The 13549-nt window shown below is 35.9% G+C and overlaps 1 protein-coding gene across 1 annotated transcript in view; it reads left to right on the forward strand.

Moving 5' to 3' along the window:
- Positions 1–13283, forward strand: part of LOC104279160 (DNA annealing helicase and endonuclease ZRANB3-like) — a gene marked incomplete at its 3' end in the record, with an annotated part of 30989 nt that extends 17706 nt beyond the window's left edge. Inside the window, exons 4-13 of the mRNA XM_009876351.1 lie at positions 932–1163; positions 3252–3337; positions 5726–5897; positions 6300–6428; positions 8012–8131; positions 8692–8811; positions 9350–9529; positions 10917–11069; positions 11715–12183; positions 13080–13283. Coding sequence (XP_009874653.1) covers positions 932–1163; positions 3252–3337; positions 5726–5897; positions 6300–6428; positions 8012–8131; positions 8692–8811; positions 9350–9529; positions 10917–11069; positions 11715–12183; positions 13080–13283 — 1865 coding nt within the window. The remainder of the gene's footprint in view (positions 1–931; positions 1164–3251; positions 3338–5725; positions 5898–6299; positions 6429–8011; positions 8132–8691; positions 8812–9349; positions 9530–10916; positions 11070–11714; positions 12184–13079) is intronic.
- Between the last annotated feature and the right edge of the window lie 266 nt (positions 13284–13549).

Raw genomic sequence — 13549 nt, forward strand, 5'->3', positions numbered from 1 at the left:
TTTCTTCCTCTTAAATTCTTGAGGAAGTTTCAACTTAGTTTTTGTTGGGTTTTTTTTGATCTATTGCTATTGGAGAGAAAATAAAAATCATGCCAGCAGAGTGATCCTATCTGACAGATGGGTTACCAGCTATAGCCCTCATTCTGGTGACTTGGTTGTTAAAAGAGTTCCTGTGCTGTCCAAAGGCTCCCAAAGGGCCACAGTGCTCTCTAGTGATTTTAAATTCAATTCACGCATTGAGCCTACATATGTCTTCAAATTTGGTGTAGGAAGTTCTTTTCCAGCTGAATACCAGTTTTGCATCTTGTGGCTCATCGATTCCCTGCTTCCAGTTTTTTGTTTTCTTCATACTCTGTTTGAGCAAAAAATCTGGATAGGCAGTTCTGATACAAATGTTTTCTTTAGGTAATGAGATTCAGCCCAGAGTGTACTTTTGCAGTACCCAAATACTCAGAGACAGTCTGGTTAGTCGTCTCAGGCTGCTGGTAAGGTGACTCTTTGTATACAGAGCAATAGATGGCTTGCAGAGAGACGTTAGCACTTCAGGTGGTTTGAGTGCTCTTCACACAGTGTGCCCATAATGCTCTGACCTGTGCATGTAACTTTTTATCCAGAGAGTGGATTTGTCCCACACAGTACTCCTGGAAGGGAGCACGAGTTGAAGTAATGCAACTGGATAAATTAACTTCCTTTTAAATGCAATATGTATCTTTTGAAAATGGTTATGAAATGTCTGTGTTTTCTAAGTAGAAGATGCTAGAATGTTTTGACCACCAAAAGCTGTTGTTATAAGACTGACAGCCCACTAATTAATCAATCAAAAAGTTGTCATACATACCTTCTTAAAAAAATAGTTTGGTGTAATTCCTTTGCTATTTAATTTTCCTGCAATGAATATATACTAAGCAAACTTCTGGATTTTCTCTTTTAGGAGAATATCAACCAGCAAAGTAACAATTCTGGGATATGGCCTGTTAACTTCTGATGCACAGGCTTTAGTAGACACTTTGAACAGGCAGAGCTTTAAGGTAGTTGTTGTTGATGAATCACACTACATGAAGTCCAGAAATGCCACCCGCAGCAAGATTTTATTGCCAATTGTGCAGAAGGCTCTTAGAGCTATTCTCCTTACTGGAACTCCTGCCCTAGGAAGACCTGAAGAGGTATTTGACGTATTGTGTTTTGTTCTGGTTTGTGGGGTTTTTTTAAGGATGGTATGAGTAATAAATGAACAATTTGGTAGTTATCTTGAAAAAAAATATATATATATGTATTTACATGTATTATGATATCAAAAAGAGCACTAGCTGCATTAGGAAGCGCAACTATTAGAAACTAAAATAATGTCTTTTAGTTTGAGTTGATCGTATTGACGTTGTACAAACTTGTTTCAAGCTCTTGCACAGGTGACTTGAGACAGTGTCTCTTATAAGAAATTAATCTCACATGTAGCAGACCCAGCTATTGGGTGAAATTGAAAATAAAGAGCCAAAGTGGAGAACCATTTGTTTCTACTGGGTAGGAGAGTCCCTGGTAAACAAGAACTTGAATTAAATTTTATAATTCATCATCTGATACAGAAAATTCTTTTTTTATTGCTGATATTTTGAATAATCCTAATGTTTGCTTGTATTGCCTAAGTGGAAGAAGTATATCCTGTACTTGTTGCAGTCCAGAAAGACAAATTTTCCTTTGAAGGAAGTTCAACCTATGGAATTGGGGAGGAGCAGAAAAGATACTAAAAACCTCTTGGGTTTTATGCTGAACCCAAGAGAACTGTGTTTCTTTATCAAATATAGAAATAAATGGAATATCAGAACTGATTTATGTCCAGTGATGTTGTAAGGGTTACATAAATAATTCGTTGCACTTTAGAATTTCTTGCTATGTAAACAGACCCTTTAATAAATTAATTTGTTCAGAGATGTTCTAACTTGAAGAAAATACTGGCTGTATGAAAAAAGCCTTGGTGTATTGTGAGTGATTACTTAGAACTTTAAAACAAATAGTTATATCTATGGGTGTGGATAATTATGCAACTTCCCGCACATGTACCAAAGACATTGCACCCAGCCCTGGAAGAAGAACTGAAAGTAGAAAGTGTTATACTTTTAGAATGTTTCATTGATACCAAGACCAGTAAGCAACGTTACTAAAGGTCTTCAAAGGATATTCCATACAAGCTGTCCTTGATCACAGTAATGGGGACAAAATTCATGATCGACCTGAGATGTTTTTATAGTGATACCAAAGTTCTGCTACAGCTTATAAGGCAGAGTGTAAAAGCATTACTTCTCTTTAATCAGTTTTGTGTCATAAGCAGAATCTTTCTGTGAAGTTATTTGCATATATATATTCATATATATTTGAAGTTAAATTGAATATGTATAGAAAATGAAAACCATTATTAATTTATGTACATTTATTGCAAATAATTACAGGCAGTTTCTTGTTTGGCCTAGATCTGTGTCAAAATAGAAGCATTTCACTTGAGTGGATGAATTGGGTTTTGATTCATTTTTTTTCTTAATACTTCTAACTTCTGTCTTGAATGAAGCCCGTGAAAAGTCAGTTAGGCTGTGATGATTTTTGAGAGGTCACTAGCATGGGATTAGGTAATATGAAACTTAAATGGCAGAAATTATGTACAGCAGAGGATAGCAGGGAAATGTATTTAAGTGAGACCATTTTACATTACTCTTTGTCTCTATGCTACGCCTGCTCTCCTTGATTTAGTAGTGATCTTTGAATCCAGAAAGCTGCAAAACAGCTTGTAAAGTAGGTTTCTTTCTGACTAAGGTTATCTAAAGTGGTATTTACCTCCTGTTATTCAACCAGGAATAAAAGGTATGAAATTTCTTGTCCATATTGACATTGTCCATTTTTTGTAGTAAAATTAAAGAATGAGTAGGTTTTAAGAAGCAGGCTATTAATGAAATACCTGCACTCAAGCTGGGAAATGTCAAAAATTATATTTTTAGGAATAACATCTTTTCATCTATGTTTTCTTGTTCAGTATAAGTCTTTTCCAAGTCATCAACACTGTGTTATGATGTTCGGGGTGCTCTGTTCTTTGGGAGCCTCCCACAACTGTCCTGTCTCAAGACACATGTATACTCATATGGAATGGTTTTTGCATATGTGCCAAGCTGTGTAGTTTTTTTACAACTTCTACGTGTAAACTTAACACAATAATCATGTAATAATTATTTCTGAATAGTTGAAATGTCACTATTGATTTTTTTATGCAGCTCTTCATGCAAATTGAGGCACTGTTTCCAAGAAGATTTGGAACTTGGAGTGAATATGCCAAAAAATACTGCAATGCTCATGTCAGGTATTACTATAATTGCTTATTTATTTTCCTGTGGTTGTCTTTGAACTTCTTGTTATGTGAAATGAGAGAATCAGTGAGTAGTACCTCTATTGCTGTATCTTGCTTGGAAACTCACGGTCAGATACCATCTCTGCCATCAGAGAGGACTGGGAAAAGGATTAAATTGACAGGAGATTTTATTTGAGGACAAAACTGGAAGCTATTAAAGTTTAAAGTAAAGTTAAAGTGCCAGCATTCTATTAAGTAAAGCAATTTACTAATTTACTGTTGTTAGTATGACGTGTTAGATAGGTTGTGTGTAGGTTTCATCTTTAGAGCTGGAGTTTCAGTAACAGCTCAGACTTAGGAGTTTCTGACTCTGTCTTATGCTTGTACGATGTAATAATTGACATCTCTCTTGTTATGTGAGGATCCATTCCTTTACTATCTAACCATAATTGGGTGGAAAAAACGTCCAATACCTGTCTCTGTATTTTGCAGATGGACTGAGTAAAAGTAGAGGTATACAACTCCCAAAAGCACATTAGTGTTTCTAATTCTGTTTGAGGCATTGAATAGAGGCATTGTAAGTTCTTGTCCACCACCTTGCCTCCAATTTACTAGGTAACATTGGTCATTACACATTTTTCTACACATGTGCATAATGAATTTTAACTCATTTTTGTTCCTTGCATCTTTCATGAGCTTTCATGTTTCATGTGCTTGAAGTTATTAACTTAAGGAGGATTCATTTCCCTTCGGCTTGCTTCCCTTAGCTTTAGTTATAATGATCAGTCTCTCTAGCTATATTCTAAAATAGAGGGGGTATAAGAAGGTCTGATTTAAAATGCTTTGTTTTACCCATCTGAATCTGTTACAATCTGGAATGAAAGATGTTACGAGAAGGGAAGAACCTAACAACATTTTCTTAACTAAAAATTGTCATGTCTACCACTTCGCATATATTCAAAACAATAGATTATGTCAGCTAAATTGGTTAGCATTTAGATTTAATTTTTACAGTAATAATTACATGATTTAATCTTCATATAACTTGTTTTTCTCCCTCCATCATACGCATTTTATCAGCTTCAAATAACATGGAAGAGTACTGTCTAATTTTCAGACAGAGAAATGCTATTTTTTCTGTGGTGTTTTGACTGAATGCATCTGTAATTTTCACACCACAAGTGTGCGTGGGTACAGCATGGTTAGCTACTCAATCATGGATGATTATCTTATTTTTGGAATACCATAAATGTAATAAAAATCAAGTTCAGGGTTTGGCAAGCTTTCAGTAAATAACTTTGTCTTCATAACTTGGGTGAAACAAAACATCCCATGATAATAACCTTGATACAATTATTTTATGTATTACTTTCTGTGAAAATGTGAGGGTTTTTTACTTAAGTGTTCACAGATGACTGTTTATGAAGTTAAGGTCCAACATATTTCTGTAAGGTTTTGCCTACCATTTCTTTTATATTCCCAATGCTCAAGCAAGAGGGATGAAACCTTTCCAAGGGCAACCTTACAAATAAACCAAAGAAGGGGATATAGGCAAAAGATGTTGCTGTCTTCCATCTACATGGCATTCTGAGTGTGTTATGCTGATACTTCACCAGCACAGAAGTGAGTCCCTCAGCCCTTTCCCCAAATGATTGTAAGCAGCCAACTAGGACACTGTTGATAAGCTCAGTAAGGCTTAAAATTTTCTAAATTATGTGGGTTGTTTTTTTTTTTAAATAGAGATGTAAAAAGCTCCAGTAAAATTACATATTTGCAACATACTGTCCTGGCCTTGGAAAGTGCTACCTGGGCTTTTCTCCAAAGGCAGCAGAATCTATCATGCTCGTTATTTGTTGTCTCTTGGCAATATTGACAGAGAAAAGCTGCTGCTCCTACTGTAACACTTCCTTAGAAACAACAAAACGAAGAAAGAACAAGGAAGACTAAGTTAATGAATTCTTTTGCTTTTCAACCTTAAGCTTTTTAACGTTAAACCTACTTCCTCTATTCAACCTTGCTCATTGAATAGTATTACGTTTAAAGATGGTACTTTAAGCTTTAAAATCTGTATATGGCCATAATTAAGAGGGAATTCTCAAGAAGAATTATACTTGAAACTTCTGCAAAGGGAAACTGGGGTGATACAGATGACTGCAGGCATCCGATGGGTGCCAGGGTGGCAGTATCTGCTGGGAATTTGAAACAGCTTTGACTTGAACTTTGGAAGGAATCAGACAGAAAGCAATCATATCTCTGGCATGAACAGGAACATCGAGTGCTGTTATTCAGCAGACCTTCGTATCTAAGAGTGTGTTTTAAAATTAACCGTATATTGAAGGTTTCTTTTGAATTTGGAGGCGCTATTTTTTATGCTTATTGGTGTTGATATTTTGTTTTCAGATTTTTTGGTAAAAGAACTCAATGGGACTGTAGAGGAGCTTCAAATTTAGAAGAACTACATCAACTTTTAAGTGAAATAATGGTCAGAAGACTGAAGGATGATGTTCTAACTCAGTTGCCTCCCAAAGTTAGGCAGCGTATTCCATTTGACCTCCCACAAGCTGCAGCTAAGGTGAATTTTCCAGTTCTGAAAAAACACATTTGTTAGTAAATAGTGATGTCTATGTATTTATACATATTTATATGTATGCATGTGTTTTATATGTAGTTGCAAAGAATGCATGAATATATATCATAGCATCCGTTCCTCCTTTTAAAATATAACATGAGGAACACGAATATAGCAATTTTTTGGCATCAGATAATAATAAAAATTTTCTCTATTTTTAGTACTAACTTCTTCCTTTCTGTCTTCCTTTCCCTTGGATTTTGTATGCTACAGTTACTTTTAGCCACATTTGATAGAGTTCTCAAAAAGTACTCCATTCCTAAGCATTTCGTCTTTGACATGTGTATGTTGAGGTAGAACAGCTGTCTACACTGTATCTAACGACCAATCTCTTCTGCCAATTAGAATTTGAATGCGACTTTTGCGGAGTGGGAGAAATTAATGAGAAAACTGAATTCAGATGCCTCTGAAAACCACTTTTCTCAAGTCATGAATCTCGTTACGCGCATGTATAAAGAAACAGCCATTGCCAAGGTAAACGCAGAAGTCTTTTCTTAATATATTTAAAATACCTAGTGTTCTTTTAACTTAGTTATATTTCCTAGGTGAGGTTGCTTGTGTTTTTTTAGAATCACGACATGAAGAAACATTCTCTTTTTACTTGTATGTTTATGGAATAGGCTGAACCTTATTATAGTGACCTGAGCTAAATGTTAAAACTGTTACTGGTTAGATATCCACCCAGCTGGCTGAGACTGTCCCAGCAGCATTAAACGTGTGTCAGAGACTTAGGGATATACCGAAGGTGGGTGAGGAGCTGCTGCAGCTGACTCAGGATGGTGCTGGAGCAGCCCTTGCAGAGACTGCGGTCTGTCAGCACTGGCTCTCCCCATGGATACATGTGGAAAAGCAATCTCCTCTTGATGGTCACTTTCTGTTTTATGAAAGCGTAGAATCATAGAATCATCATGGTTGGAAAAGACCTTTGAGGTTATCAAGTCCAATCGCTACCTAACTCTGCCAAGCTCACTTCTAAACCACATCCCTGAGCACCATATGATACCACAGACGGCTTTTAAACACATCCAAGGACAGTGATTCAGCCACTTCCCTGGGCAGCCTGCTCCAGTCTTTGATAACCGCTTCAGTGTAGACATTTTTCCTAATGTCTAACCTAAACCTCACCTGGCACAACTTGAAGCCATTTCCTCTTGTTCGGTTGGTTGTAACTTGTGAGAAGACACCAACACCCACCTCTCTAGAGTGATAAGGTCTCCCCTCAGCCTCCTTTTCTTCAGACTAAGCAATCCCAGTTCCCTCAGCCGCTCCTCATAAGACTTATTCTCGAGACCTTTCACCAGCTTTGTTGCCTTCTTCATGGGGCCCCATGTTCTGTGTTTCGTCCTGTAGCACTGTGGCTTAAGACGTGAGGAAAGACTTGGAAGTCCTCTGATGATCGCTGCAGCATGTACAGCTTTAACCATTGATGAATTTTTAAGTAATGATGTCAGTTAGTAATAATAGTTCTTGTAAAAGCTATTGAAAATACAATTCTTTTGTGTGAAACACTATGAATGTTTAAATGGAGCAATATTTTGTGATTAAGGTATCATGAAAGTATAAAAATTATTCTTTCAGTTTTGATATATGGCTTTATGTGGGTGCAGATAAAGAAGTTGTGATTAAACAATACCTTGTCTGTTTGAACTATGTTTGGGCAGAAATCAGTTTTGGTTTTTAAAGTATGGCTTAAAATATCAATGAAGTTGTAACTAAAAGGGGTTTTATCTACATCTTAGTCTGGAAGCAGTGCCATGTAATTATGTGATCTTTTGAGGATAAATGTTTTTCTGGTTTTGTTTGGTTTTGTTGTTTTTTTTTCTCTTAAGGAATGATTGATTTCTCAATGACAATTTGTTATATTTTTTAAAAAACAAAATAATTTTAATAATTTTATGCTTAACAATTTTACTGTCTGATAAAGTCTTAAATATGTGTAACAAATTATGGAAACTTATCTTTTTGTATCACAAGAAATTGAAAGACGTCAAAACAAAAACTGTCTTTTTTAACATTTTGTATGTCTTAACTCATGAAAATGCACTTTCTTACGCTAGGCAGGAGCAGTAAAGGACTATATCAAAATGATGCTTGAAAATGACAAACTGAAGTTTCTAGTTTTTGCTCATCACCTAAGCATGCTTCAAGCCTGTACAGAAGCAGTTATAGAGAAAAAGGTAATGATTTAACAAACATGCACACAAATTTAACTTTAGACTTTACGTACAAGCTGTGTTTGCACTCAGTAGAACTACCTGCATGTACAGGAATTTCTGGACTTTTAAGTATAGACAAGTCAGTGCTACTGAATTAAAGGGGATTGCATGGTTTTGAAGAACTGTTTTATATTTAAGGGTAATGTAAACACTTGTATCTGGTATGAGAATTATTATTGAATCAGTGTTGTAGACAGTTGTTTCCCCGAGTTTTTTTACCAGTGTGTTTCTGTCTAGTTTTTTTGCTGTTGGGTTTTTTTTGTGCAGCCTTTTAGAAGAGACTGAACTGGAAAGTAAAAATCACTAAACAAAAGTTTGGTTTTTAGCTAAAACTAAGACATCTGCTGCTCTCTCATCTACTCATTTGGTCACCCTTTCATAGAAGGATACCAGATTAGTCAAGCAGGATTTCCCCTGCTTGTTTTCAAAATATGTGTTCATATTTTCACTGGGGGACAGAGCATGATTGGGTCCAAAAAAATGGAAACTGGTAATGTCATTTTGTCTCGATTATGTTACAGGTTCGCTACATACGAGTAGATGGAAGTGTTCCTTCTGCAGAAAGAATACATCTTGTTAATCAGTTTCAGAAAGATCCTGATACCAGGGTTGCTATTTTGAGTATTCAGGCAGCTGGTCAGGTAGGCTTTAGCTATAAGGAAAAACTTCAAGAATATAGGTACTAAAGTCATTGGTGACTGCAGTGATTGACTGAAGGCAACTTATCCTTATGCAATATGTCTTTTGTAGACTCGTGTTCATGGTTTGGGGGCTTTTGGGGGGTTTAGTTGGTTGGGGTTTTTTTTGCACTAACCACGTTAACTGTTTAAATCCTCTGTTGAAATTACTTGAGAAAAATCAAGAAAAGCAGCAGCATCTCATTCTTGAATTATTACTAAAAACTCAGTTTCTCTGAAAGTAGCAGACTAATAGCAAATAAACATTACTTCCATAATGAAAAGCAGTATGCAGTCTCTGCACAATATTGACATTTTTTTTGGATCTTACTTAAGTCTATCTGAGGCTCAAGGAAGAAATTAGGCCCATCTGCTGTTGATATCCCTCCTCTATTTCTGTATAAAAGTGTCCTGTGCAACCTGTAACTGTTTTTTACTTCAGATATTCAGTTGTTTGTGTGTGGAATCTTTTTTCTAAAGCGCATCTGCTTACTTTGTTTAGGGTTTAACTTTCACTGCTGCTACTCACGTTGTGTTTGCTGAACTGTATTGGGATCCAGGCCATATTAAGCAAGCAGAAGACAGAGCACACCGAATTGGGCAGTGCAGTTCTGTGAATATTCACTTCCTTATTGCAAAAGGAACGATGGATACTCTTATGTGGGCAATGCTGAATCGCAAGGTATGTGAGAAATAGAACCAAATAGTCAAGAACTCGCTACCATTAAGATAACTCTTAAGTGCATGCGCCAAATAACATTCTTGCTTATCTGGAGTAGACTCCTACTGTAAGGCAAATTGATAGACCTAGAACTGCCAATCATTCAAATTTCTGTTCCAAATTAGTCTTTCGTAAAATTTTGCTCTCCATTTCAGATTCAAGGATAAATAAGGTAGCTCTTGGCTGAGATGAATGGGATGGTTCACATCTACAGGAGATTGTTCTTTTGTCTTCCTTCTACCTTTTTATTGCTCTGGTTGTTCAGTTTACAAGTTTAAGGGTTTTTTTGCATAATAATAATAATAGCGGGAGCTTGTTGGCTTTGTTCTGTTTTTGTGGGTTTTTTTAATTGTATCAATGTAGTGCCTTACTAAACTTCACTTCTGAGAGGTAGAAGCATTCCCAAGTAATTCTTTATCAGATCCAACATTAACAGTAATCTTACACGCCAGTGCCATTTTCCTAAAGTATTACCCGCTCCGTGTTACAAGGATTAATTCCATCGTGCTTTCTTTCCTTACCTGGAAGATAATCAAGGGTTCACAGGGACTGTTCCCAGGCTGTTTTGGTTTTGTAACCTTTTTATAGCCTTTGATACCATCCAGTAGGGTATTGTTTTGATAACCAAGGTATGTTTGTATTCTGTCAGCTCTTGTTTTCTGACGTTTCCAGAACTGCCTTTTAAACTCTAGTTGTCAGAATTGTTTGCTCTAGTGGTTCTGATGCAAATGCCAACTCAACGGTTGTTCCTGCATTTGGCAACCCCTGTGTTGTAGTGGTGCAATTGTTTGTGCCCATACAGTTTGTAGAGAAATTGATAGCCATCTTTTTGCCAAAATAATCCTCTTCTGCTGAAAAGTAATCACAACTTAAAGAATCTAGGTACTGCAAACTGTATTTGACACTCACTCAGGGAATGAAACTCTGTATTTTCATTCCTGTTGATACCTCTGAAAAAAATTTGTCTGTCCGGAGTCTTCTTAAACGTAGCATAGATGAGTCTCAGTAATTCACCAACAATTTACCGTACAAGAGTTCTGGCACTAAACTGCTTCTTTCAATTAATCCTGCCGTTGTTTCCACATGGCAAGCAAAATTTATAAAGACTGTATGAGATATGCACAATGTATGTATTCTCTTTTAACTTCAATACTGATGTTTTGTATACCTTTGTACAAGTTATAGTGTGTTAAATATGTTACTTACTGTTATTTTGGGGGAAATGGCCACTGGAAGAGGAATAGTTGTAATCACTTAAGTTATTATGAACTAGTAATAAAATTTAGTAAATAAATTTATTCCAACATGTGAATTCCTTGGAAATTTTATGCAAGTTGTCTTTCTGCAGGCCAAAGTTACAGGCAGCACCTTAAATGGCAGGAAAGAGAAGATGCAGGCTGAAGAAGGTGATAAGGAGAAATGGGATTTTTTGAGTTTTGCTGAGACCTGGGCCCCAAATGAAAATCTAGAAGATAACAAAAATGAACTTTTATTTACACATGTAAGACTTGAAACTTGTGTTTTCTGGCATTTTAATTAAAAAAAAAACAACAACAACAAAAAACCCCATTGTTCACATAAGTTTTTTCTATGCTGCAGACTGTACTAATGGAGAAACTCTAAGTGGGGAAAAGTAATGTAAATTCCATTTTAAAATTAGGTGAAGTTGGGGAAAGTGCTCTGCTTGGTATAAATGTCATTTACAGGCTTCTGATAGGTCCACATGTTATGTTTAGGTGACTGACTCACTCTCAGAGTGGGTCAAGTAATTTCTGTTTAAATTACAGCTTTATTAGCTGTCCTGAATTTAACTGGCTGTTATTTTAAAACCAGTGTTTAAAAGCCTTTCTTTTTAAAAGCATCGTAAAAAGGGCACATAGCATGCACGTTCTGTGTATTTGTTTTCTGATAGTGCTATTTCAGAATTTTCATGAGAATATTGAAAATACTTCTTACAAAACAGAAGAAGAATGTTGAATTGCTCTTTCTGGTAGCCGTTCTTAAAGGAAGATACTTTTTGTTTCCATTTACAAAGTAAAAATAGCTTATTAGACGGTAATATTAATGCAGAGAAAGATCATAATTTTAACAGCTTCTGATGCTGTAATTATAAGTGAAGTTTACATATTTCTTTCCTCTTTCCTAGTTTGAAAAGGAAAGACAGCATGACATACGTTCTTTCTTTTCCCCAAAATCCTCCACTGAGAAGAAACGCAAGATTTTTTCTGATAGTGAATCATTGTGTGATGATTCAGAATCTTCTGAAGTCAAAAAAGAAAAGGGTATAGAGAAGAGCCATGAAAATCTGGATCCCACAAGAACAGGCGATGTGGATACAATTTCTCATGAAAGTGCCTGTGAACATGCAGCTAAAAGAGCAAGAAGCATGACTGGATCTACTCCAGTCAACTCCAGTAAGAAAAATCAAAAATCCTTGACTGAACAAAAGCACTCTTTATTTTCAGGAAAAACCAATGAAGTCTCTCCTTGTGACTTAAATACTTCAAGCAAAAGCATGGCTTTAAATAAAGTTTGGCAATGTTCTGCTTGCACTTATAGTAATAATGAATTGCTCCCTTACTGTGAAATATGCAGTTGTCCTCAAAGCAGTAATGGTAAGTAACGTGTACTGCTGCGATAAAAATGCATTTTTTGTGTCGGTTGTGATTAGTTTCAGAAAATACAGTATTTTTAAATATATGATTCTTCACATTTTGCCAGGATTTATGTATAATAGTGTCACCCATTAAGTGATCCTTCTTCATTTTGCATTCCCCAGGGAGCTCTTACATGATTCTAATTGGAAACAAATGGAGGACTCAGATAAATTTTAACAGGATATAAATTTAGTGAGGAAGAATATGTGCTCAGTTTTCTTTCTTTGTTCTCAGCTTTCCTTCTTCTTGAGGTTTATGGTTATTCTGAACCCAATTAAAATAGCAAACTTTTTCTCTACTGTCAAAACTAAACAATGTGATATAGATGTTTTGTTAACTTGGGTATTGTCTATTTGTCATGAGAGACATTACCTGCAAAATATGGCATTTCCTGCTCCAACAGGTTAAAGTATATGTCTTTTATTCAATTCCAGATTTAATCTATCTGGAAACTTAATAAAACGTTCCTATAAATCCCCATATTTGCCATTTCAGTTGCAAAAGAAAGAGCAAAGTTCTTTTTATTTTTTAAATTTTATTTAATTTCACAGGTATGGATAAATGCCTGGAAAACTGCCCTGTGTGTTTGAAGCATACAATAGCTGTATACAATATAGAGTTGCAAACTGCATTATTTATTGCATATATTGTGACATTGAGCTTGGTGCATGAAATTGTATGTATGGAAAACTTTATTCTCCTAATATTAAAGGTAGCTCTAGTTCATAATTAGATAATGAAATGCAAATTCTCTGTATTTCAGCTACATACTCCTGTCTCCAGATGTGTATTGATTAGGTTCCTGCTTGTACAGGTAGCATAAATAATTGCTTTACTTATTTTTTCATCTACAGCTGAGAGAAGCTGTGAAGCTCCCACGAGGCAAACTGAAGAAACTGTGTCAAAGGACTGTGGAAGATATGAAGAGAGCACAGCGTGCAACGCTGGGGATAGAAGAGAAGATTTGAGGGAAGTGGTGACCCAGCAATCTGTTAAAATCAGCAAATGGCAAACTGTTGAAATTGAAAATGAAGAAAGTGAAAAAAAGTGTGGAGAAGGTAAAGCAAGACTCCTATAAAATAGAGATTATATCCCATTGCAAAACTATATTAAATGTTTCTGACATGAAAAGTAACTTTTAAATAAAAACTTAAGAGATTTGAAAGATGGAAATACGTACGTTAGCATGACTTTCTCCTTTTAGCTTCAGATCTTCATCAGTGATCTTGGTGAGGGGATTGAGTGCACCCTCAGCAAGTTTGCAGATGACACCAAGCTGGGAGCTGCTGGGGGGTGTCGACGTGCTGGAGGGTAGAAAGGCTCT

Source organism: Apaloderma vittatum, unplaced genomic scaffold, assembly GCF_000703405.1.
Source record: "Apaloderma vittatum isolate BGI_N311 unplaced genomic scaffold, ASM70340v1 scaffold11659, whole genome shotgun sequence".
NCBI classification, from domain to species: domain Eukaryota; kingdom Metazoa; phylum Chordata; class Aves; order Trogoniformes; family Trogonidae; genus Apaloderma; species Apaloderma vittatum.